The 22145-nt window shown below is 43.8% G+C and overlaps 1 protein-coding gene across 4 annotated transcripts in view; it reads left to right on the top strand.

Annotated features, from left to right (window-relative positions):
- Positions 1–22145, top strand: part of LRRC20 (leucine rich repeat containing 20) — an 89667-nt gene that overhangs the window by 20695 nt on the left and 46827 nt on the right. For all 4 annotated transcript variants that reach the window (XM_081004788.1, XM_081004787.1, XM_081004789.1 and 1 more), the window contains exon 4: positions 14477–14644. In XM_081004788.1, the coding sequence (XP_080860914.1) occupies positions 14477–14644 (168 nt within the window). The remainder of the gene's footprint in view (positions 1–14476; positions 14645–22145) is intronic.

Below are 22145 nucleotides of genomic sequence, written 5' to 3'. Positions count from 1 at the left end.
AATGTGCTCAGAGGCACCCTGTTATTTAATTCTAACTATCACATTTGCGTTTGGTTCTGGTTGGTGGTTCTTGGGTTTCCAGTAAAAAAACACAAAGTAGATCTGGGAAGCCTGAAGTCTGCCCATCCCTGGCATAAACTCTCAAAAGTTGATGGCTTCCAGTGGGGTGCATATGTTAATCTGTTGCAGCAAAACCACCCACCCGTCTTTCTGTGAAAGTAAGTTGTTTTTAAACTGTTTTCAATATTGTGTTCTAATTGTTGTGATCCGCCCTGGGGCCTTAGGGTGAAGGGCAGGTGAATATCGTCATCAAAATTGTCATGGTAAAGACTTAGCAGATTTAGAACAAGAACTTACTTCATCTGTTGCATAAAGCGCCCTTGGCACGGAAGATGAGAAGTTATAAACAGTGGGACCAAATCATTAGACTGCAAAAAGCACGGCCTGTAACCATTCTTTGTAAAGTTTAAGATAAGCAGAGCGACCCCTTGTGACAGCAGTTATTGGTGATAGCACAACCAGCTTACCTTTGACCCTGTAGTGTGGAACAGGAAACCATTGTCTGAATTGAAGCCCAAAAGAATACGACAAAATTTCTAGTGTGAGCCAGGTCTTTATCTCCCCACCCCTTGTGGGCCACATTTGACAGAGGCTGCACATTTGACAGCCCTGCACTGCTCTTTAAAGCGCCTGTTAACACAGGTAATAATAATAATAATAATAATAATAATAATAATAATAATTTATTTGTACCCTGCCTATCTGGCTGGGTTTCCCCAGCCACTCTGGGCAGCTTCCAACAAAGATTAAAAATACATTAAAAACTTTCAATGAGCAAAGTGGGGCTGTTTGCAATAGCACTTTCAAACAACCCTACAGTTCACTTTGAAGCAGCACCCCGCAGAACTGAAGTCTCCTCTCAACAGCTGTGAACCGAGACTTCAGTCCTGTTCCCTATCTTTGAAACATTTTCTGACAACTGCACTGTTTCATCATACATGTATATATGATGCAGGAGATCTGTGATCAAATCTCTGTTGCTCATAAAGCCCAACGTCAAAGACCTGGTGAGGCTACTGAAGATTTTCCCCTCCCCTTACACCTCTCTCTCACACACACTTTTTCTTCTGTGTAGGAACACCATGTTTGCCTGAGTTACCAACTTTTTGTGGCCCAGGCTGGAGAAACTATTGCGAGCAGCACACAAACACAACGCAATCAAGCACACACCACAACCTACCTTATGGGCTATGACAGAATTCTTCTTCCAAACCTAATTTGCAGGGGGAGGAACCTATGAATGTCTAGGAAGGTCTCTGGGGGTGCGTATGCCCCCCCATGCTTGCGCCCCCTGGTTCAGGTAATCAAAGAGTGTTCACACATACACTCATTCTACAAGGTATATACATTGGTCTGCCCAATGCTCATTAGCCAGTTTATGAATTTAGAGGAAGAGGAGGGAGTGGAGTTGTGCCATACATCTCATGTTGCTCCTGGTGAGCGCAGAAGTCTTGTCTTCATCCTATCAAAAGATGCTGCCTTCTGACCGGGCTCTCATACTCTTCCCCAGATCTCAGGAGATCGGTTGCTCAAGGCTACTCCTTCCAGACTTTTTGTTTTCCTGACCACAGACTGCCATCACGTGGTCAGAGAGGCCTTGGTCCTGTAACCCTGGCATGGAGAGATGTGCTGATCTTGGGCTGCTCTCCTTGGGCTGTTTGCACACTGCCAGGGGCCTGGCTGAGAGGTGTTCCTTATAATTCCAAAGGGATTAGGCCTCAACCAGTTTCATTTTGCAAGGTTTGTAGCAAATGTTCCTGCATGGGATCTTCAGGCAGCTGTGAAATGCCAAGTTCTGTAAGGAAGTTGGTGTCACCTTGCCTGTTGCATCTTTCCTCACAGCTGAGTGGCAAACAGTCTAAGCTAGAAGAAGAGGAGTTTGGATTTGATATCCCGCTTTATCACTACCCGAAGGAGTCTCAAAGCGGCTCACATTCTCCTTTCCGTTCCTCCCCCACAACAAACACTCTGTGAGGTGAGTGGGGCTGAGAGACTTCAGAGAAGTGTGACTAGCCTAAGGTCACCCAGCAGCTGCATGTGGAGGAGCTAAACCTTCACTTCTCACCATCACAATTTAGAATGGATTCGTATTATGCTGACGGCATTAAAAGACTTGAGGAGGTTGAAGGTATGCTGTTGTAGAAATGTAAAGGCAGCTTATAAAGAAAAGATCGAAAAGCTTCTGAGTTGAGAAGCATGACCACAGGCTTCTCCTGTGTACTCTTGAGGCAATCTTTATTTTGCCTCTGAGTCTGCTGTTAGCCCTTTGGGGAAAAGGCAGGCAGGACTAGTAGCAGACTTTGTGCATTAGACCAGGAAAAGTACATGGGGAGAAAGGGCAAAATTAGCAACTGTTGTGAATTTAGGAAAAAGCTGCTGAGAGACCAAAGCACACACACCTCCCATGTAATGTTTAGCTTGGCCCTGAGGTTTGCTGTCCAAACCAAAGTTTGTAAAGTACAAAAGCGAAGTTAAAAACAACCCAGTTATATTCAGCTGTTAAGGCAAGGAGTCAGTGAGGAAAGAGGTTGGATGCCTACTTTCAATTTCTGTGATTAAGGGGAAGTCAGACAGTTTCCCTGCTGGGCCCCTGTAATTAACTGTAAGTACCTGAAACAAATTACCTGGAGGCCAATGCAAGATGTTAATACACAAGCACTACTTTAATATCAGATAGTTTCTTCCATAATTTAAAAGCTATCCAGGGTAGAACTCTGCATAAGCTGGGGATTTGAAACGAGGATCTGTAAAGCTAATGCTGTCTTCGGTTTTTTGCTCAGAATTTCCTCCACTTCTTTCGTTACCCTTTCTGTGCTTCTAAACCAAACAAGGTAGTGTTCCTTCCCAAATGAGGTTTCCCCAACAGACCCAGAGCTGGATTTAGTTTGTCAACTTTCAAGATTTGCTATCAGGATCTTACAACCACCCGGACGGCTGATTCATTCAGCCATTCTCACGACCATTTTATTGGAAACCTGTATTTTTAAATTTTATTTTATTTCATAAGCAATACTCTTCTTTTTCTTTCTCTGTATAAAACCATGCTGTTAAGTACCATATTATTCGCTCTATAAGACGCACTTTTTCCCCTCCAAAAATTAAGGGGAAATGTGTGTGCGCCTTATGGAGCGAATGCAGGCTCCATGGCTTCAGCGATAGTAACACGATGCCTCTGAAGCGCAGTGGGAGCGCTCCCACCGTGCTCCGGAGGCTTCGGGTTGCTTTTGCTGAAGCCTGGAGAGCAAGAGGGATTGGTGCGCACCGATCCCTCTTGCTCTCCTGGCTTCGCTGGAGAGGCACTGCGCAGCTTTCCCTCTCTGCGCAGCACCCCTTCAGCGAAGCGGGAGGAGAAATGGAAGGGGCTCTGTTTCTCCTGCCGCTTTGCTGAAGGGGCGCTGTGCAGAGAGGGAGAGATTATTTTTTTCTTGTTCTCCCCCTCTAAAACAAGGTGCGTCCTATGGTCGGGTGTGTCCTATAGAGCAAAAAATACAGTAATGTACTCTATGTTCTTCCCTATGTTCATTCCCCATCCCCATGGCTTCAGATTTTCTGGAGTTTTCTGATTCTGTCTACAATCTACCCTAGCATTACCTACCCTACCCAAACTACCCTACCCTACGCTACATTTCAGGTGTGACGCAGCCATTTTTGCTTAATGGTTTTCTGGTGGTGAGATAGCAGTGGTGGCACACAGTCTGTGGTCTTCCCATGCCTAGTAAAGCTCCCAATTCCTCCTCCTGCTGAAAAGGTTGCTTGTGTTCCCACTCCGAGTTTGTCATTTGACTTTAGCTAAGTTTACTTCACAATGAAATTAAATGTTGCTTCTGTATTGCCTTTTCAACAAATGCGAGCCGTGTGGGAAGCCGCTCCAAGGTACATCAGATATTGGAGAAGAGAAAAAAAACTAGACTCGATTTGCAATGGTGATAAATCCCGTATATATGTGGATTCTATTTGTTGTAGAGAAACATCAACCTTAATAACCGTTTCCAAACAATTTCAGTGTAATGGGATCCGATGACATGATGTGTGAGATGGATGTTCCTAGTCGCTGTTTTTGCGAGACACTTGTTGCGTGTTGTTGCTTGCTGTGCTACTTGCTCTGCTTGAGAGAGCACATCATTTATATGGATACCATTCACTCCTGCTTAAGTTAATTACCAAGACCATGCTGGACAAAGAATGGATGTGTCAATCCATGGCTGCTTTGTTATTTATGCCTGGGTGCTTTCCCATCAGTGGGTTTTAATGCACATTAATGCGGGATTGGGTTGGACAATAACATATTAAAAGAAGTGAAAATGTGTTTTATGAAAGAAAGGGGAGTTTAAGGTAGAGGTCCATCTTGTCGCTAGGGTAGATTGTATCCTGAAAACTATGGGAGTCTGATGACAATCAGTACAGCTCCTTGGGGTTTCGCACAGTTAAACAGATGTCTTGGGGCTGCTTCAGACACTTTTCCTACACAGGAACGCATGGAGGTGATTGGTGTATGCTATCATTTGTGAAACTATTCTGTCTTGTGCTCTGCAGCTTTTAAATTGGTGCATGCATCAAAGTGTACTTTGCACAACTGTTAAATAGCCCACAGCACAGTCCCCACCCCAATGCCCTGTATGCTGGCTCTGTGTGAAGCATCCTTAAAAGCAATGCCTTTGAGTGCAGTCCACAAGAGGGCAATATTGGTGTCTCCAGTACAAGCGATGAAAGAAACAGAAGCAGCTGTGAAGCCCGAAGGATTTTGGTGGCATTCCTTGAGAGATTTATCAAATCATTTGTCAAATCATCACCTCTGAATACCACTTGTTGGGAATTGTAGGTGGCGAGAGCTGTGGTGCTGAATTTCTGGTTGTGAGCACCCCATAGCCATTGGGTTGGCCGCTGTGGGAAAAGGATGCTGGACTAAATGGGCCTTTGGCCTGATCCAGCAAGATCTTCTTCTGTTCTCATCTGCTCTGGGATGTTTTTCCTCTGAAGAAGAGAAGGTTCGAAGCATGCCACATAAAATGCAGACGGTAACTGCATTTCCCAGTTCTCAAAATCAACGAACGGTGAGGTCAACCTGCGTCTCGATTATGCCACTTCCAATTAAAGATGGGGACTTCACATGAAGATAAATTATCGAATTAAAAACAAAAGAACATCCTTACAAAATGGAAATATAACATGTTGAGGAGAAGGCTAGCTTAGAACCCATCTCCTTTATATCTTATTATTTACGTGCACATTATTGGTGGTGTAGCGGTGGAAGAAGGGGCTACTCCATCATGTGAGTGAGTCCCCTTTTAGTAGTCTGTTAACAGTCTACTAGGCACAAGGTTATCTCCCTAGCCGCTTCGTGAGCACTAGAGCTATCAACGGCCTTCTTGAGGTTGCTTTTTTTGTTTTTGTTTGGTGTATTCCATCTGATAACATTTTCCAGTAGAATATTTTCAGTCCATCAAGGTTAACAATGCATACAGTCCTCTGAGTTCATACAGGACTCGTTTTGCTCTGGATTCCATCACAAGCACATGCAAGGGAATTATTTGGCTTGTGCTGTGAGGTAATGGAGAGAGATCTAGAATTTTGCTCCCAATGGCAGCTCAGCTGAAGTGGGTACCACTTAATTTTCTGTTGAATTGCTGTGTAGGAGTAGTTCTATTTCTGCAAGCCACTCGGAGCACTTGGCTTGGGCAGAAGAGGCAGGAGATGAATGGTGATATATTTATAAAGAAATACATTTAAAACCACAGACACGTGCTGGAACATGATGTGTTCATAATCTCTCTGCTGATTAAGGACAATGGATTAAAAAAAAAATCTATTATTTATACAGAAGGAAAACCCAGAACCTAGATATGTTGTGTGCTGGGCTTTTATTTTAACATGTCTGTCTCTGATTGAACTCTAGATCAGCCTTCCTCAACCTGGTTCCCTCCAGATGTCTTGCATTGCAACTTGGATCATCCCTGACCGTTGGCCATGCTGGCTGGCACTCTTGGGAGATGTGGTCCAAAATGTGTGGAGGACACCAGGCTGGGGAAGGGTGCTGTAGATGTTCCTTAGAAATCAGATTGCCCTGGGAGGAGGAGCTTCATTTGATTCTAGAACCACTTTGTAACATCAAATTCTATATCCAGGATCATGCTGATGTAATTCTACTGCAAGCATTCATCATCATGAGAGACAAGATGGTGTTATAATCTCTGGTGTAGTTAAATTTTCATGCTCCGTGCCAGGACATGAAAGGTACCCACATAGATTATGGAACACAGTTTCAGTAAATAGCATTCTTCTTCATTCAGATCAACAAAGACTTAATCTTTGATCCACTTCCTTGTCACAGTAAAATTGTTCCAGCACAGGGAGATAAATTCATTAGCAAATTGGTGGATTTGCTGGTGATATCTCGTTTAGCCTTTATCTTTGGCAACAAATATATTCGCCTTGACATCAAAGGTATTCAGTCTGTGCAAAACTTTCTTACATAAAAGAAAATTGCAGAGGAATGGGGAAGCTGATCCTCTGTCAAACTGTGCAGAACTTCTTTAATTTCTTACCTTTTCAAAGCCCAAGAGTGTACTTCTGCTTGTGAATTTTGATCATCTCAGAGACTCTAGGCTTTTTACTGTCTGCTTTTTGTTCTCGCCCAATACCTTGAAAGTGGAATTGAATGTAAGAGTGTGTAGCGAATTGGCAAACAGCAAAAAGGCCAGCCTATACAAACTACTGAGCTTCTCCAAACTTGGGGCTCTGCATCCTCAATTCCCAGTACAGTCAGTGTTGTCTTCAATGGCATTTATCACCATATGGCAATCGGTTCCCTGGAGGTGATAGAAACTCAGCATGCTTCTGTTCAAATATCATGCTGACAGTCAAATATTATGTTAGTTAGGGCATTTTTTATTTTTTTTAAGATACACAGAACTGTTCCTCAGTATGCATGCTCTCCTGATTAGCTAGTATTTAATCCACTGGGAAAAGTAAGAAATCAAGTCGTTGTCATCATCATCATCATCATCATCATCATATTTGTACCCCATCCATCTGGGCGGCTTCTAACAAATGTAAAAGCCTAATAAAACATCAAACATTAAAAAATTCCCTATACAGGGCTACCTTCAGATGTCTTCTAGAAGTTGCATAGTTATGCTTTCCACAGGGCGGGTGCCACTACTGGGAAGGCCCTCTGCCTGGATCCCTGTAAAAGGCTGGTTCAGGGGCAGTGCCCCACTTCCCTGAATGGAGCAGCCTCCACTGGGTTCCAGCATTCTTTGGAGGAAGCCATGGCTGTTTAATGTGGTATGATCCTGCTCTAACTGTACAGTGCAGATGGGCCTAAGTGGTTTATGGCTTCACATATTGGATAGCGCACCACTTTGGGGTCATTTGGATATGAAGTATACGGATTTGGAAGCACTCACATTTTGCTTGCAGGCTTGACCCTTGGTCTCATCCAGTATCCTTTTTCCCTTGCACATGGAGAACAGGCGAAGTTGTGCTGTAGGATTGAACTGTCTGTTGACAATAATAGGGCAGACATCTCTCATAAGTCCTAAAATTTTGGTGCAGACAAAAGGAAATATATTGGCAAATTGTAATGCTATAGGTGCTTTCAGTGCTGAAACTTATTTCATGAGTTCATAGTTTTAAAACCAATGTAGTGTGTGCACACTCAGAGGATGACCTCCAAACCATCCTAAATATCTTCACAGAAGCTTACAAAAAGCTTGGCCTATCGCTAAACACCCAAAAAACCAACGTGCTGCACCAACAAGTACAAAACAACCCCTCTGCAGCGCCACAAATCCAACTGAACCGTGTAATGCTGGAAAATGTCAACCACTTTTCCTATCTGGGCAGTTATCTTTCCACAAGGGCCAACATTGATGCCAAAATCCAGCATTGCCTGAGCTCTGCAAGTGCAGCTTTCTCCTGATAGATGTGCAGAGTGTATGAGGACCGGGACATTCGCAGGCAAACCAAAATGCTTGTTTACAATGCTATTATACTACCAACCTTACTGTATGCTTGTGAAACATGGACCACTTATAAACGTCATCAACTCCTCGAAAGATTCCATCAACAGTGTCTCCGAAAATTTTTACACATCACTTGGGAAGGCAGGCAAACTAATTCCAGTGTACTGGAAGAAGCAAAGATCACCAGTGTCAAAGCAATGATTCTTCAGCATCAACTTCACTGGACTGCTCATGTTGTTTGAATGCCTGATGATCGTCTTCCAAAGCAACTACAGTGGTACCTCGCAAGACAAAATTAATTCGTTCCGTGAGTTTTTTCGTCTAGCGAATTTTTCGTCTTGCGAAGCACGAAATCCCATAGGAATGCATTGAAATTCAATTAATGCGTTCCTATGGTCAAAAAAAGTCCAAACAAAGCCAAATTTGGTACAACAAGAGTTTATTAAGTGCTCTTTAAAGTCACACCCACCAAACAGAAATTGAAATCCAGAATTTTTTTAAAAAAACAGCAGAGTGGCCCAATGGTCACAAAAAATCATAAAAATGCAGAAAAAAAACACACAAGCTTCCAGATTCTTGCAAACCCCTCCCCAACACCAAGTCCTTGAATTCCAAACACCCCAACCCAAAATCCAAAAACCCCCAAAAAAGTTTTAAAAGTTTAACTTACCAAATGGCTGCAAAAGAAGTTTTGGAAAAGCTTCAAAAATCACCAAAGTCTTCAAAAACCTCAAAAAAGGCTACCACACCGCGTGCTATGAGTTGCTCCTCGAAGTCAAGTCGCAACTGCACCTCTTCAAGCAATGCACCCTGGGTATTAACGGTTTTACGAAAAAGGAAACAAACTTGCAAGACGTTTTCGTCTTGCGAAGCAAGCCCATAGGGAAATTCGTCTTGCGAAGCAGCTCAAAAAACGAAAAACCCTTTCGTCTAGCGAGTTTTTCGTCTTGCGAGGCATTCGTCTTGCGGGGCACCACTGTACTGTATTCTGAACTTAAAAATGGAAATCGTAATGCTGGTGGTCAATAAAAGAGGTTTAAAGACTCTCTCAAGGCAAATCTTTAAAAATGTAGTATAAACACTGACAACTGGAAAACACTGGCCTGTGAGCGCTCCAATTGGAGAACAGTCTTTACCAAAGTTGTCATAGGCTTTGAAGACACTTGAACTCAGGACAAAAGGGAGAAATGTGCTAAGAGGAAGGCACGTTTGGCAAACCCTCACTGTGATCAACTTCCGCTGGGAAACCTATGTCCCCACTGTGGAAGGACGTGTGGATCCTGAATTGGCCTCCACAGTCACCTACGGACTCACTGTTAACACAGTGTTTGTGGAAGACAATCTTACTTGGCTACGAATGATCGCCAAAGATGAAAACAGTCCTCCCTTACAAGATTTCACTCCTCACATTGATAATAATAATAATAATAATAATAATAATAATAATAATGCTTCATTTAAGAAAGGCATCATTTTTAAAAACAAACAAACATTAAGTTATAAAGCATGGAATTAGAACTACTTCCTTGGAGAGAGACTGTTCCTTCAGCCTTCTGCTTGACGAATAGCAGGTGGTGCAATTCATTATGGAAATGCACCCCAAAAGGCAATAATAATTTTTCTTATTATCTCCGACAAGATCCCTGGCAGACAGGTTAACAGGCGGGGAGTGAAATCATTCAGAACCAAGCAAGGTAGGCTCAAATATGGGACATGTATAAAATATGTATGAAATGAATTTTTTCCCCCATTTGCAGGTGAAAAACCGCTGACATTTCCCCTGTAATTTGAATAATGTGTACTGTATGCACTTTTGCTTTCCCCACTCCTGTTCATACATTTTTAACTCCCGCTGCACAAAGGAAAACTTTTGCTGTCTGGCCCTGCCAGTTGAACCTAAGAGTTCTGCTGACTATTCACACACAGTCATAGCAGCGTCTTGGTGCAGGATGGGCCAAGGGGATGCCGGGGGCAAGATAAATGCCATAGCCAGAAATAATAAACTACAATGAACTTTTTGTGTCCAGCCCAACTGGTAACACTTTCTGTTGTGCAAACAAAATTGATCAGGGGTCAGCAAACTTTTTCAGCAGGGGTCCACTGTCCCTCAGACCTTGTGGGGGGCCGGACTATATTTTGGGGGAGGGGGAAATGAACGAATTCCTATGTCCCACAAATAACCCAGAGATGCATTTTAAATAAAAGCACACATTCTACTCATGTAAAAACACGCTGATTCCCAGACCGTCTGCAGGCCGGATTTAGAAGGTGATTGGGCCGGATCCAGTCCCTGCGCCTTAGTTTGCCTACCCATGATCTGGTTGCTCTTGTAAAAAGCATCATTCACCTTGATGTATGATTTGTGGGGGGTTTGTTTTTCCATTGCTTATACTAATTTGTTGTACAGTATTAGCAATCTTGCTCTGTGATTTGACGAAACCTTTTCAAGCGCCCACCAGACTGCAAAGGCTTATTGCCTGACTGCCTATCCTTGTCATTTATTGAGTGTCCTGCACATTACAGCAGCTGGAGAGCTCTCAAAAGCAGACACCTTGCCTTGTGCTCCCAGCAAGGCGTCCATCTGCACCACAGGCAACATTGAGGGGGTAGTGTTTTCCTTGCTGGAGAGACAAGCAAATTGCTGCTCCTGCTCCTTCCTTTTTTGTTTGGCAGCGGCTTCCTCTTTCCACTTGCTGCTCACATAAGAAGATGGCAGAGAATAGGCTGGGAAATGAATTGTAATTAGGTGTTCGCAGCATCTCAAAAAGGCTATTGTGGAACTGGAAAAGCCCAATCAAAATGATCAAAAGCTGCAGCAGCTCTGTAATGAAGAAAGGTTACAACATTTGGGGCTTAAAAAAAGCTAATAAGGGGGGAAAATAAATTTCCATGGTGTGAAAAAGTAGAAAGTGTTTTTCTCCCTAATCCTAGAACCCGGGGTCATCCAATGAACTGGAGTAGTTAGCAATCCAGGATAGACAGAATTGTTTCACACAGCATGTAACTGAACAGTGGAATTGGCTGCCCTAAATTGTGGTCACGGTAGCCGACTTAGTGTCAAAGGGGATTAGAGAGATTCCTAGAGACTAAGACTGTCCCTGTGGCTACAGAACCCAGGCATAGGCAAACTTGGCCCTCCAGATGTTTTGGGACTACAATTCCCATCATCCCTGACCACTGGTCCTGTTAGCTAGGGATCATGGGAGTTGTAGTCCCAAAACATCTGGAGGGCCGAGTTTGCCTATGCCTGACATAACCTCTAGGGCAGAGTTTCTCAGACTTGGGTACCCAGCTGTTGTTGGACTACAACTCCCATCATCCCTGACCACTGGTCCTGCTAGCTAGGGATGATGGGAGTTGTAGTCCAGCAACAGCTGGGGACCCAAGTTTGCAACCAACTGCTCTAGGGTCGAGAGGCAATATTCTGTTGGATACCATTTGCTGGAGGACATCTGCAGAAGGTTGTCCCCGTGTCCTCCTTTTGGGCTTCTCCTTAGGGACCTGATTGGTAATTAGGATGCTAGACTAGTTAAGCCTTTGCTGTGATTCAGCAGAGCTGTTATGCTGTTGTTTGACTTTAAAGAAGTTGTGATCAATGTTGGCACACTGAAGGATGTCTCAGATAGGAGAAGTAGCACATGTCTTCGGGACAGGAAGTTGGCCCTGTTAAGAATTCCATTCTTCAGACAAGGAGCTTGGCAGAGGCTGATAGGGCTTTATTCAACTTCAGCCATCTCTGGAGCATGTTGCTTACAAGGAGTTGTGATAATACAGTGCCTGCCCAATTTGTTGGGTTCAGTTTGTGCATTTTACAGTGGTGCCTTGGGTTACAGACGCTTCAGGTTACTGACGCTTCAGGTTACAGACTCCGCTAACCCAGAAATAATACCTCGGGTATTATAAGGAATAATTGATTACAGTCTAAACACAAGTGAAAAATGGGATTTAGAGTAGAGACAGGTGGCAGTTTGTTCAGAGAATTGAAGGAAGTCCAGTGGTACCTCGGGTTACATACGCTTCAGGTTACATACGCTAAAGGCCCCATTAGCTAAAGTGGTGCTTCAGGTTAAGAACAGTTTCAGGTTAAGAACAGACCTCCGGAACAAATTAAGTTCTTAACCCGAGGTACCACTGTATCTGTTTTTAGTTCTTACTGCTACGTAAACTGCTTTAATGCTAAGAAAAACATGATGAAAATGCCTTTTAAATATATGGCACAACATCACACAGCAAGGAACACTTGCTTTGTTTCTGTTTTTGAGTGTGAAGTTTGCCTCTTGCCCTAAAATGGGAGAATGTGGATTTCTTCATATTATTAAAATGTTAAGAACAGCTGAAGCAGGTCCTCCATGATACGTTGCCTCAAAATCTACCACTTTCTAACTGTAGGATGGAAAGGGCCTCCTTCTCTGCCTTCGTCTTCTTTCTTTTTAGTTAATTGTTCACAGAAAAAAAATTCAGCAGGCCCACACAGTGGGCAGGCATGGTACTGCCTGGTGAACTGTCTTCAAAGCCATGCTTAATAATGAATGCTTTTTGCATTGTATCAAAAGCACCGTATCTCTTCAAATTGGCCTGTAGAGATTTCTGTAGATTTCTCATTAGAGAGAATATTGAATGAAGGATCAAGTTATCTATCTAAAAAGTCAAGGTTTTGCTCAAGAAATTAGGAGTTTTGGAAATAGACCAAAATCTTGAAACTTTCCAACGACATATTGGACCCAAGTGAACCTTAGATTAATTAAAACCCAAATTTTATCATGTCTCTTTCTTCTATGCCACCCCCACCCCACAATAACCTAAAGTGAAGGACGGAAATGGAATTCCATAGGGAGAAATAAATTCTGATCTCTTACAACATAAACCAGACATACACTGAGATCTCTTGCTCTGGAGATCTGTTCTGAGAAGAGTGGTTATTAGCATGCTTTGTAGTCTCATCCCGTTGTTTATGTAGTGCTTTGTTCGGGTGTTAAACCAGGCTGCCAGGCTGCCTTTTGAAGACCTCATGAAGACTCATTTTGTGCAAAATAAAGCTGCCAGATTTTGACTGGGCCAGCTTTTGACAACTGAGGTGTGTGTTTTTAGGACCCACCATATTCATCTGAATAAAATCTGTTTAAATAAATTACAAGCCTGTTATACACCATATTTTTCGCTCTATAAGACGCACCAGACCACAAGACGCACCTAGTTTTTGGAGGAGGGAAACAAGGAAAAAAATATTCTGAATCTCAGAAGCCAGAACAGCAAGAGGGATTGCTGCACAGTGAAACCCACAATCCCTCTTGCTGTTCTGGCTTCTGTGATAGTTGTGCAGCCTGCATTCGCTCCATAAGATGCACACACATTTCCCCTTACTTTTTAGGAGGGAAAAAGTGAGTCTTATAGAGCAAAAAATACGGTATATTGTTGTAACCTGTCCTGGGACCTTATGGTGAAAGGCAGGCAAGAAATCAAATTAGTGATGATGATGATGACAGAATAGTTTCACTGGATACCTGTTTGCTTATGAGCTCATTTTGAAATTCTGGCACTTACTTGTTTTAAAGCCTTGAATGGATTGGGAATCTTATGAACTGCCTTTTTGCATGCCAGGCTCAGTCACCTAGATACAGAGGGTTTGTTTGTTTGTTTGTTTGTTTGTTTGTTTGTTTGTTTGCTTGCTTGCTTGCTTGCTTGCTTGCTTGCTTGTTTGTAGCATTGTGGAATAGCCTCTGTGATAAGACTCTCCTGATATCATCTTGTTGACTTTTTAGGTACCAGGGTAAAACTTTTTCTTTGTCCTCTCAGTCATTTTAAGTATCAGTGTCTTGTCTTTCTTCTTCTGCTTGCTATTAATGTTCTGCATTTTAATCCCCTAGCTATAGTTTTAGTTTTTATAAACCATCCTTTAATTTATTCCGATGAATGGAAGTCTATTAAAAATATCTTAAATCAGAGACAGGGAACCTGTGGCCCTCAGGATGTTGTTGGGCAGCAACTCTCAGCATCCTTCACTTTTGGCCATGCTTGCAAGGGCTGATGGGAGTTGGAGTCCAAAAACATCTGGGAGGCCACAGCTGTTACATCTGTGTCAGTCTGCAAAAAGAGGTATCTAGAATTCTGCAGAACAGCTGCATCTTCCCCACCCCCACCCCACCACAAAAGAAACCCAGCTTCAACCTTTACTTGAGAGTTTTAGATAGACAGAAACGTCTTCTCCACTTGCAGATTCTCACAAATGTGTGAGAAATAAGCTTTCCACGTGTGAGTTAGATCACAGAAGCTGGCTTCTGTTGTCATGCCTGTTTTGTTAGCAAGAGCCCAGTAAGCATTGACAACTCTCCTTCAATCTCTGTTTTGTTTTTTATTACTTGTCTTTATTTCACTGCCTGAAATAAAGGACGGTTTGGCCGAATGTCTTTCTGAATTGGCCGGGTTTAATGGTTTCTCACCCTGTCCAATTGCAGAACTTAATCTGGAAGGGAATTGTATCCACCGCCTGCCAGAAGAGGTCCGAACCCTGCTGCACCTGAGAGTCATCAACCTGTCCAGGAACAAATTTAGTCACTTTCCAGAACAGCTGACCTCTTTGCCAGCTCTTGAAACAATCAACCTAGAAGAGAATGAGATTGCAGGTAAGAGACTGCCCTGTATCTGTGCATCCAAGGACTTCTCTGTTGCAACTGTGGAGTAGCGAAGATCTTGCATTAAAACTTACTCGGATGTTCAGTGCAACCTTGTGTTTAAGCACTAGCCTGGTAGCCAGCCGTGAAGAGGAATTGCCTGCAAGCAATAGTATTACTGTTGCTATTATTGGGCTCCATATCTTCCAAATCTGCCATGAGCAACTTTTCATAATTAAGCAATTGTGTGAGTTTCATAGGACGTCTCATCACTTAAGAGAATGCTTTGCATTGAACTTTGCCTGTGATTGAAGGGTCTGTCCATGCTAAGGAAACGGCACTTTTGCTCAGCAATAATATTCTCATCACTGTTTTTTTCTAACCTGAAAGCATTAGAGCTACACTTTCAAAAAAGAAGTTATGCTATTTGCATTCATTAATATTGTATAAGTATTTCTCCTTTTACTTTTCTGTGCTGTTTCAGCTTTCCACCCCCTTTTTGGAAACAATTCATAATCATTTTTTAAAATGAAAATTCCTTTGAAGAGCAAACTAAGTCTAAGAAATTGGACCCCCTCAGGTCACATGCTTCCCTTTGGAACTGAATAATGAGCAGAAGATGCTGCTCATTTTTATTTTTCTGGAAGCGAGTCATCTTTTAGAAGACTTTTTCCCCCTTTGTCAGCCAGGTGTAAAAACTGTTCATTGCACCTGTACATTTTCTACTGTAGAACTAATAGGAGCTTCAGGATAGGTATAATGGGTGCATTTATGTAAGAGAAACAAACAGCTGCTCAGTTTAATTTGGAGGCCCTTGTGACTGCTCTTAGATTAATAATAATAATAACAATAATAATAATAATTTATTTATACCCCGCCCATCTGGCTAGGCTTCCCCAGCCACTCTGGGGTTAAAGCTCCAAGCTGTTATATATGCTCCCCATCAGAGCTGCTTCATTACTGAAGCACCCACTCTTATTCTATCTTCAAGCTCCAGGGCAAGGGAAACATTAGACATTTGCGAGTGGGGTGTTTTCCCACCCCCCTCTCCCCCAAGTACTTGCAAACATCCTGGAGCATTTGTGAGTACTGGAAATAAATGCTTGCATGGTTCTTGAACCAAACCCAGAGGTGTCATTTGCATTCCTAGCTGGGATCTAGGATAGCTCACTGTGCCGTGCTATCACTACAGAGATAGACTTCGATTGATATACAAAAGCCCCTGGATATTGGAATAGCTGCTTAGATAAACTGGAGATTTCAGATGAAGAACTTTACTGCACGTTAATTTTGTGTCAGTGGTGATCTACTCCTTCAGGTGTGGGCGGGCAGTGAAGCTTGACTTCCCGTTCTCAGTTTGCCGAATGTTTTTATTTTATTTTGGAAGTATAAATTAATGAACTAATTAAATCTGAGTTGTTGGTTTGTTTTTTTAAAAGGGAGAATGGGGGGAAATCATCTTTTATTGAGCTTGACTGGCTGCTTGAGGTACACTTAGTTTTTTCTGTGTTTTTTCACTCTTTTTTTTTTTTTTTTTAGTTTCTAAACACGGACACATCTTTAATATCACAAAACGAAATCAGCTGGCATCTCAAAATGCCAGAGAGAAGTGACAGGCAATTAATTCATAGATTAAAGGGAACAGGGACTTGTCAGTGTGAATTTGAAAATAAATTGGTCTCAGATGTAGCATAGGGAGCCTCATGGATGATCAATACCAAAATGTTTTATCTCCTGTTTTACTGATAACAGAAAAATATATATTGGCAAAGCTGTCTGTCAGGCTTGTATTGATAAAAATGGTCAGGAGGCAGTAAGAAACAATAAAAAAGTGTGTGTATGTGTGTACACGCACAATAAAGCATCATTTTCAAGTCGTTTTTTGGTTGTGCAACGTGGCAATTGTAAGCATGAGGTATGAATTGGTATGCCCTAGTTAAAATCTCAGTTCATACATGAATTTACTGGGCAGCCTTTAGACAAACCACTATTTTTTTGACTTCCCACATGGCATGTTTGTGGATTAACACTGGCCTAACTCGAGCTTGTCTTACAGGCATCTGGTGACTTTTAAAGTCAGTGGGTATGTGGATCATGTCCTTATACACCAGGAATGGGGAACTGGACCCAAGTCCCACAGTGACCTGCCCTTCAGCTGGCAACCTGTATGATGCCAGGTGTGGGACAGGTGGCTTGGCCAAAGCCCACTTAGGCACCCAGGTTATAGGTTCCCAACCCCATAATATAATGTAGTCACTAGTTGGCCCTTGTAGCTGCATGAAGTTGGGTGGTGGGGTCCTGTTCCTGTTCCCTTCCTGCTGGAGAAAGTCAGTACAGTTATTGTCTAGCTTCCTGACTGGCATGTCCTCTAAGCTCCCAGAGCAGCCACTGCCTAGTCCTCGGGAAGGTTAGGAAGGCTGCAGGGTGGGGCTCAGTGATCTGTGCCATTGGAGAGCTGGGCTGTCCTGTCCTGTCCAATACCACTCCACAGTGAGACTTGGGTGCATCAGCAAGGTAAGCTGCCTTCTCTGGGGAGGGGAGGAAGTGCAGGCTTGCTCTTTGCATGTGGGATAAACTCGCAGCCCCTTCTGCCAGGGCGGCTGCCGCTTGGTCATTCCTGGCAAAGTCCATCTCTCTGCCTGGCTGCTACAGCTGCCATGAAATAAACTCAGTGGCTTCTGTGCCCAGGCTAGGTAGCTGGCTGGAGTTCGCAAATTAGGAAGTGACAAACTCCACACTTTCTCCACTCCAAAGAAGAAGAGGAAGGAACATTTGGGACACAGAGCAGAGGAGGAAGAGGTGGCAGTGCGCTGCGGCAGGCGCATAGGGGCAGGCAGCAGGTGCGCAGTGGTGGAGGCAGCTGACAAGGAGGTGGCAAGTGGCGCACTTCTTGGAGGCCCGATCTGCTGCCTCTCCCAGCTTTCCGGAACCTGCCGTCCTGAGGCCACTGCCTCGCCTTGCCTCATGGTTGAGCCAAGGGTTTCCATTCTGTGGTCCATGACTCTATATTTTCCTTTTGGCCTCTTTTTATTGGTCCATCTCCTCAGGTGATCCTGACATGGGAAGCTGGTTTGACCTGTATATGAAGAGGCCAAAGGCAGCCTCTGGCAGCGCACCGTTAATATTCCAAGCATTGATTCAATTCTAATACTTAATAAAATCCAGGAATTGTGGGTGTCTTGCACCCACAAACCCTGGCTCCCATGATCTCCTAACAACAGTGATAAAAAGCCCCGCTTGACAGTGTTCATGGTCACATTTCCCCAGTGAACGGCTCACATTTGGAAGACCCGGTTGCTTTCCCGAAGAACAAGGACAGCCACGTCTCATTGTGATGAGAATATTTTTGACTACATTATCTGGCAGTGACTAATTGATGACCTTTTCCCTCCCACCACTTCAGCTTAATAATTAAACATCACATAACCTGCTGGGCTGACAGTGGCCTTAAAAATATTTATTAAAAAGTTTTTATTTTTAAAGAGACGTTTTTAAGGTTCCTGCCAATCTAGCAGGCTATCTGCTGTTTAATCATTGATATGTCTTATTAATCTAAGCTTCCGAGAACCCAATTTAAATTTAGTTCAGTCCTGGGGAGAGAGGTCTGGGATCAATATTTGGAACCTCTAAGGTTGAAACTTTGCCCAGTTCAGCAGGAACTACTTGTTGTAGGATTTTTACATAGGAATGCAAACAAGGACCCTCTGGAGCTCTGGAAATGCTCAAGATAGCAATACCCTTGATTAAAATTAATAAATGCTGTTGTTGCTGGTGTTTGTTACATCGGTGTGCACAACACTTTCGAGAGTACATGAATATAGGACCCTCCGTATACAGCCTCAAGTTCAACACAGGGAAGGCAACAGATGGAAGAGATTTGGGTATTTGCTTTTTTCACATGATTAAACAAGCATGCTTCACTAGACCATTTGTTTTTTGAGGAAAAGCTCCCATCCACTGAAAACTGGTGCAGGTCCTCGCTTCAGACCAGGGTTGTTCTGGATTGGGGGCCCCCAACTGCGTCCTCTCCAAAATAAAAATAGGCTAAGCATATTTGTTTATACACGTAACTGAATGCACATGTGTTTTGGCCCTCAATGACACTTGCACTAATTTGGGTTTAGTTCAGTGAGGCAGGCAAAGCCAATGTAATGCCCACCTCAGGTTGTTGGACTACAGCTCCCATCATCATCATCATCATCATCATCATAAATTTTATTTATATCCCGCCCTCCCCAGCAGAAGCCGGGCTCAGGGCGGCTAACAACACGAAAGTAGTGCAACATTATAAGAACATTATAAAAATTAATTAAAATCAAAATTGATGGCAACCATAAACTAAAGTTCTGTAAAGATTGCCAAAGGAGGGAGTCAGGCTGCGCCCTGACCAAAGGCCTGGTGGAACAGGCCCTGCGGAAAGATGTCAAGTCCTGCAGGGCCCTGGTCTCTTGTGACAGAGCGTTCCACCAGGTTGGAGTCGCAGCCGAAAAAGCCCTGGCTCTAGTTGAGGCCAGCCTAACCTCTCTGTGGCCTGGGACCTTCAAGATGTTTTTATTTGAAGACCGTAAGTTCCTCTGTGGGGCATACCAGGAGAGGCGGTCCCGTAGGTACGAGGGTCCTAGGTCGTATAGGGCTTTGAAGGTTAAAACCAGCACCTTAAACCTGATCCTGTACTCCACCGGGAGCCAGTGCAGCTGGTATAGCACCGGATGAATGTGATCTCACAGCGAAGACCCCGTAAGGAGTCTCGCCACAGCATTCTGCACTCGCTGGAGTTTCTGGGTCAGTCTCAAGGGCAGCCCCACATAGAGCAAGTTACAATAATCCAGTCTGGAGGTGACCGTCGCGTGGATCACAGTGGCTAGGTCAGGGCGAGAGAGGTAAGGAGCCAACTGCTTAGCTTGGCGGAGATGAAAAAATGCCGCCTTTGTTATAGCTGCAATCTGCGCCTCCATGGAGAGGGAGGTGTCGAAGATTACACCCAAACTCTTAACGGACGGTGCTGGCACTAATTGCACCCCCGCAAGAGATGGGAGTTGCCCCCTCAATCCCATATCGTCCCGTCCCAGCCAGAGGACCTCTGTCTTCGCAGGATTTAACTTCAACCGGCTCCCACGTAACCATCCAGCCACAGCTTCCAAGCATCTGATCAGTGTGTCTGCGGCCGAGTCAGGATGGCCATCAGCATACTGATGGCAGCCCAGCCCAAAACTCCAGACAAGCTGGGCGAGGGGGCGCATAAAGATGTTAAAAAGCATTGGGGAGAGTATCGCACCCTGGGGCACTCCACACACCAAGGAGTGGCGCGATGACAATTCCCACCCAAGCGTCACCCTCTGTCCCCGACCAGAGAGAAACGAGTGCAGCCATTGAAGGACTGTGCCCTGGATCCCCACGTCGGCAAGGCGGTGGTCCAGGAGTTCGTGATTGACCATGTCGAAGGCTGCTGACAGGTCTAGAAGGTCATCCCTGACCTTTTGCCAGGTTGGCTGGGGCTGATGGGAATTGCAGTCCAAGAACATCTGAAAGGCTCCACATTGACCACCCAAGGGATGTCGTTTTGGCAGGGGGACATTCCAAAAGCTTCACAGAAAAGGTGACTTTGGAAGAACTGAGAGAGGCAGCGTCGCACAGGTGTTCTGAGAGGCAGCTGCAGACTTAAAAGGCAGCAAGAGCAAGGGGCAAAGTCCTTCGAAGGAACAGTCTGCTAAGGTGGATGAGCAATTGTCACAGGCAGGGAATATGTCAAGATATGAGCAGAAGGAAAATGAAAGGCACTTGGATGGTGAACGCAAGGAGTTCGTTCTTGAGATGCGGCAGATGAAAAGCCAGTGTAGGGATTTCAGGAGAGGCAGCGATGGGAGGATTGAATAACATGGGCGGTATTGTTGTGGACAATGGACCAAAGTGAGACTATAGAAGACCAAACACTACAGGCTTGCAGGAGTCAAGGCAAGCAGTGATCAAAGCATGAACCAGCAATTGTGCCAAGGAAGAGGCTTGTATTTTTGCAGCGTTGTAATGGGAGAAGTGGCACGACACTGAAGGACTATAAGAAGCACCTACAAATATCCTTCTTGCGTATGGCAGACTTTCTTAGAAGTATGATGAATACCCAATATGCTGCCTCAAAGAGAGAGGATTGGATATGGTAGTCCTTTTCCCCCCCAGTTCATTGTATACAGTAATTTTCCACTGGGCCTCCAGTGCTCTGAGGCACAAAATACTGGATGTGATTGAAGAAGACAAATCAAAGTATGGTATCATTTTGGGACAGCAATTTTTCTGTCTGTATAACTCCTTTCATAATGTGTCCATTGCTATTTTAGGTTACTTCCTGCTTTTATGTAGTTTGATACCTCAGAGGTAGTCATTTAGAGAGACTTTACTATACATTAGATTTCATAACTGAGTATCTCAGTCTGATACCTTAATAGTAAGCTAGATTTAAAAAGGTGTGAGGATAGGATTAATGTCTCCCCTCCCCTTCCTTTTTGCATGAATCAATTCATATAGATGTGCTAGGAGGGCGGGTGTATTGAAAAGCTTTAAGATATCTTCCTGCAGCAGATATAAATAATGTCGCAGATAGAACAATAGGCCTAGAAAGGGTTCCTGGAATTGTGTGATAATAGTGTTTTATTCCAGACCCAAATCACAGTTATTTTCTGTATTATCTGCAAAACAACGTAGCAAAAAACAACATGGGAGGCAGCAGCTACGAGTTACTGTTCTCTGCAGCTACAGCAGACACTGTGATTCTCATGGTTTGACTTCACCCCCAGAAGCGCGCTCCATCAACGCTTTTATCTTGATAATTACATTCTGCACCGATGTCAAATAACCAGGCACCACCAAGTTGTTTCAGAACTATGAAGTGCTGTTGGTACAGCAAATCAAAAATATGATCTATAACAAGGAACAATTTTGATAACACGTTGAGGTTTTGAGGCTGGGAGGTGCAATCCCCAATCCATGGGGATGCAGGAGGTACAGTGTTACCTCGGGTTACAGACGCTTCAGGTTATAGACTCCGCCAACCCAGAAATAGTACCTCGGGTTAAGAACTTTGCTTCAGGATGAGAACAGAAATCGCGTGGCAGCGGGAGGCCCCATTAGCTAAAGTGGTACCTCAGGTTAATAATGGACCTCCAGAATGAATTAAGTTCTTAACCCGAGGTAGCACTGTACTCTGAATGAAAGCAGGATTAGAAGTTGAGCATAGTGGCAGTTGCGCATACATTTAACTGCAGCGTTTGGCTGCACATTCTACAGTGGCCGCTAGAGTAGTAGAACACAAAGCTCTGGGCAGTAGTGGAGGCCAATAACAGGTTTCATCATAATCAGTTAGGAAGTCAGTTCTCTGAGCATGCAAAATAAGTAAGTAAATAGCCAGTTGGTGCTTATTATCTGTTGATCTGATTGAGCATTTATGGGACTTCAATTGCATTTGGTTTGATGTTCCTTCTTTTGATGCTTAATCACCTTATCGACTCTCAACACATTCATTGAT

The sequence above is a fragment of the Podarcis pityusensis genome (assembly GCF_964106645.2).
Source record: "Podarcis pityusensis genome assembly, chromosome: 5".
NCBI classification, from domain to species: Eukaryota; Metazoa; Chordata; class Lepidosauria; order Squamata; family Lacertidae; genus Podarcis; species Podarcis pityusensis.
This window is presented reverse-complemented; position numbering and strand designations above follow the sequence as displayed.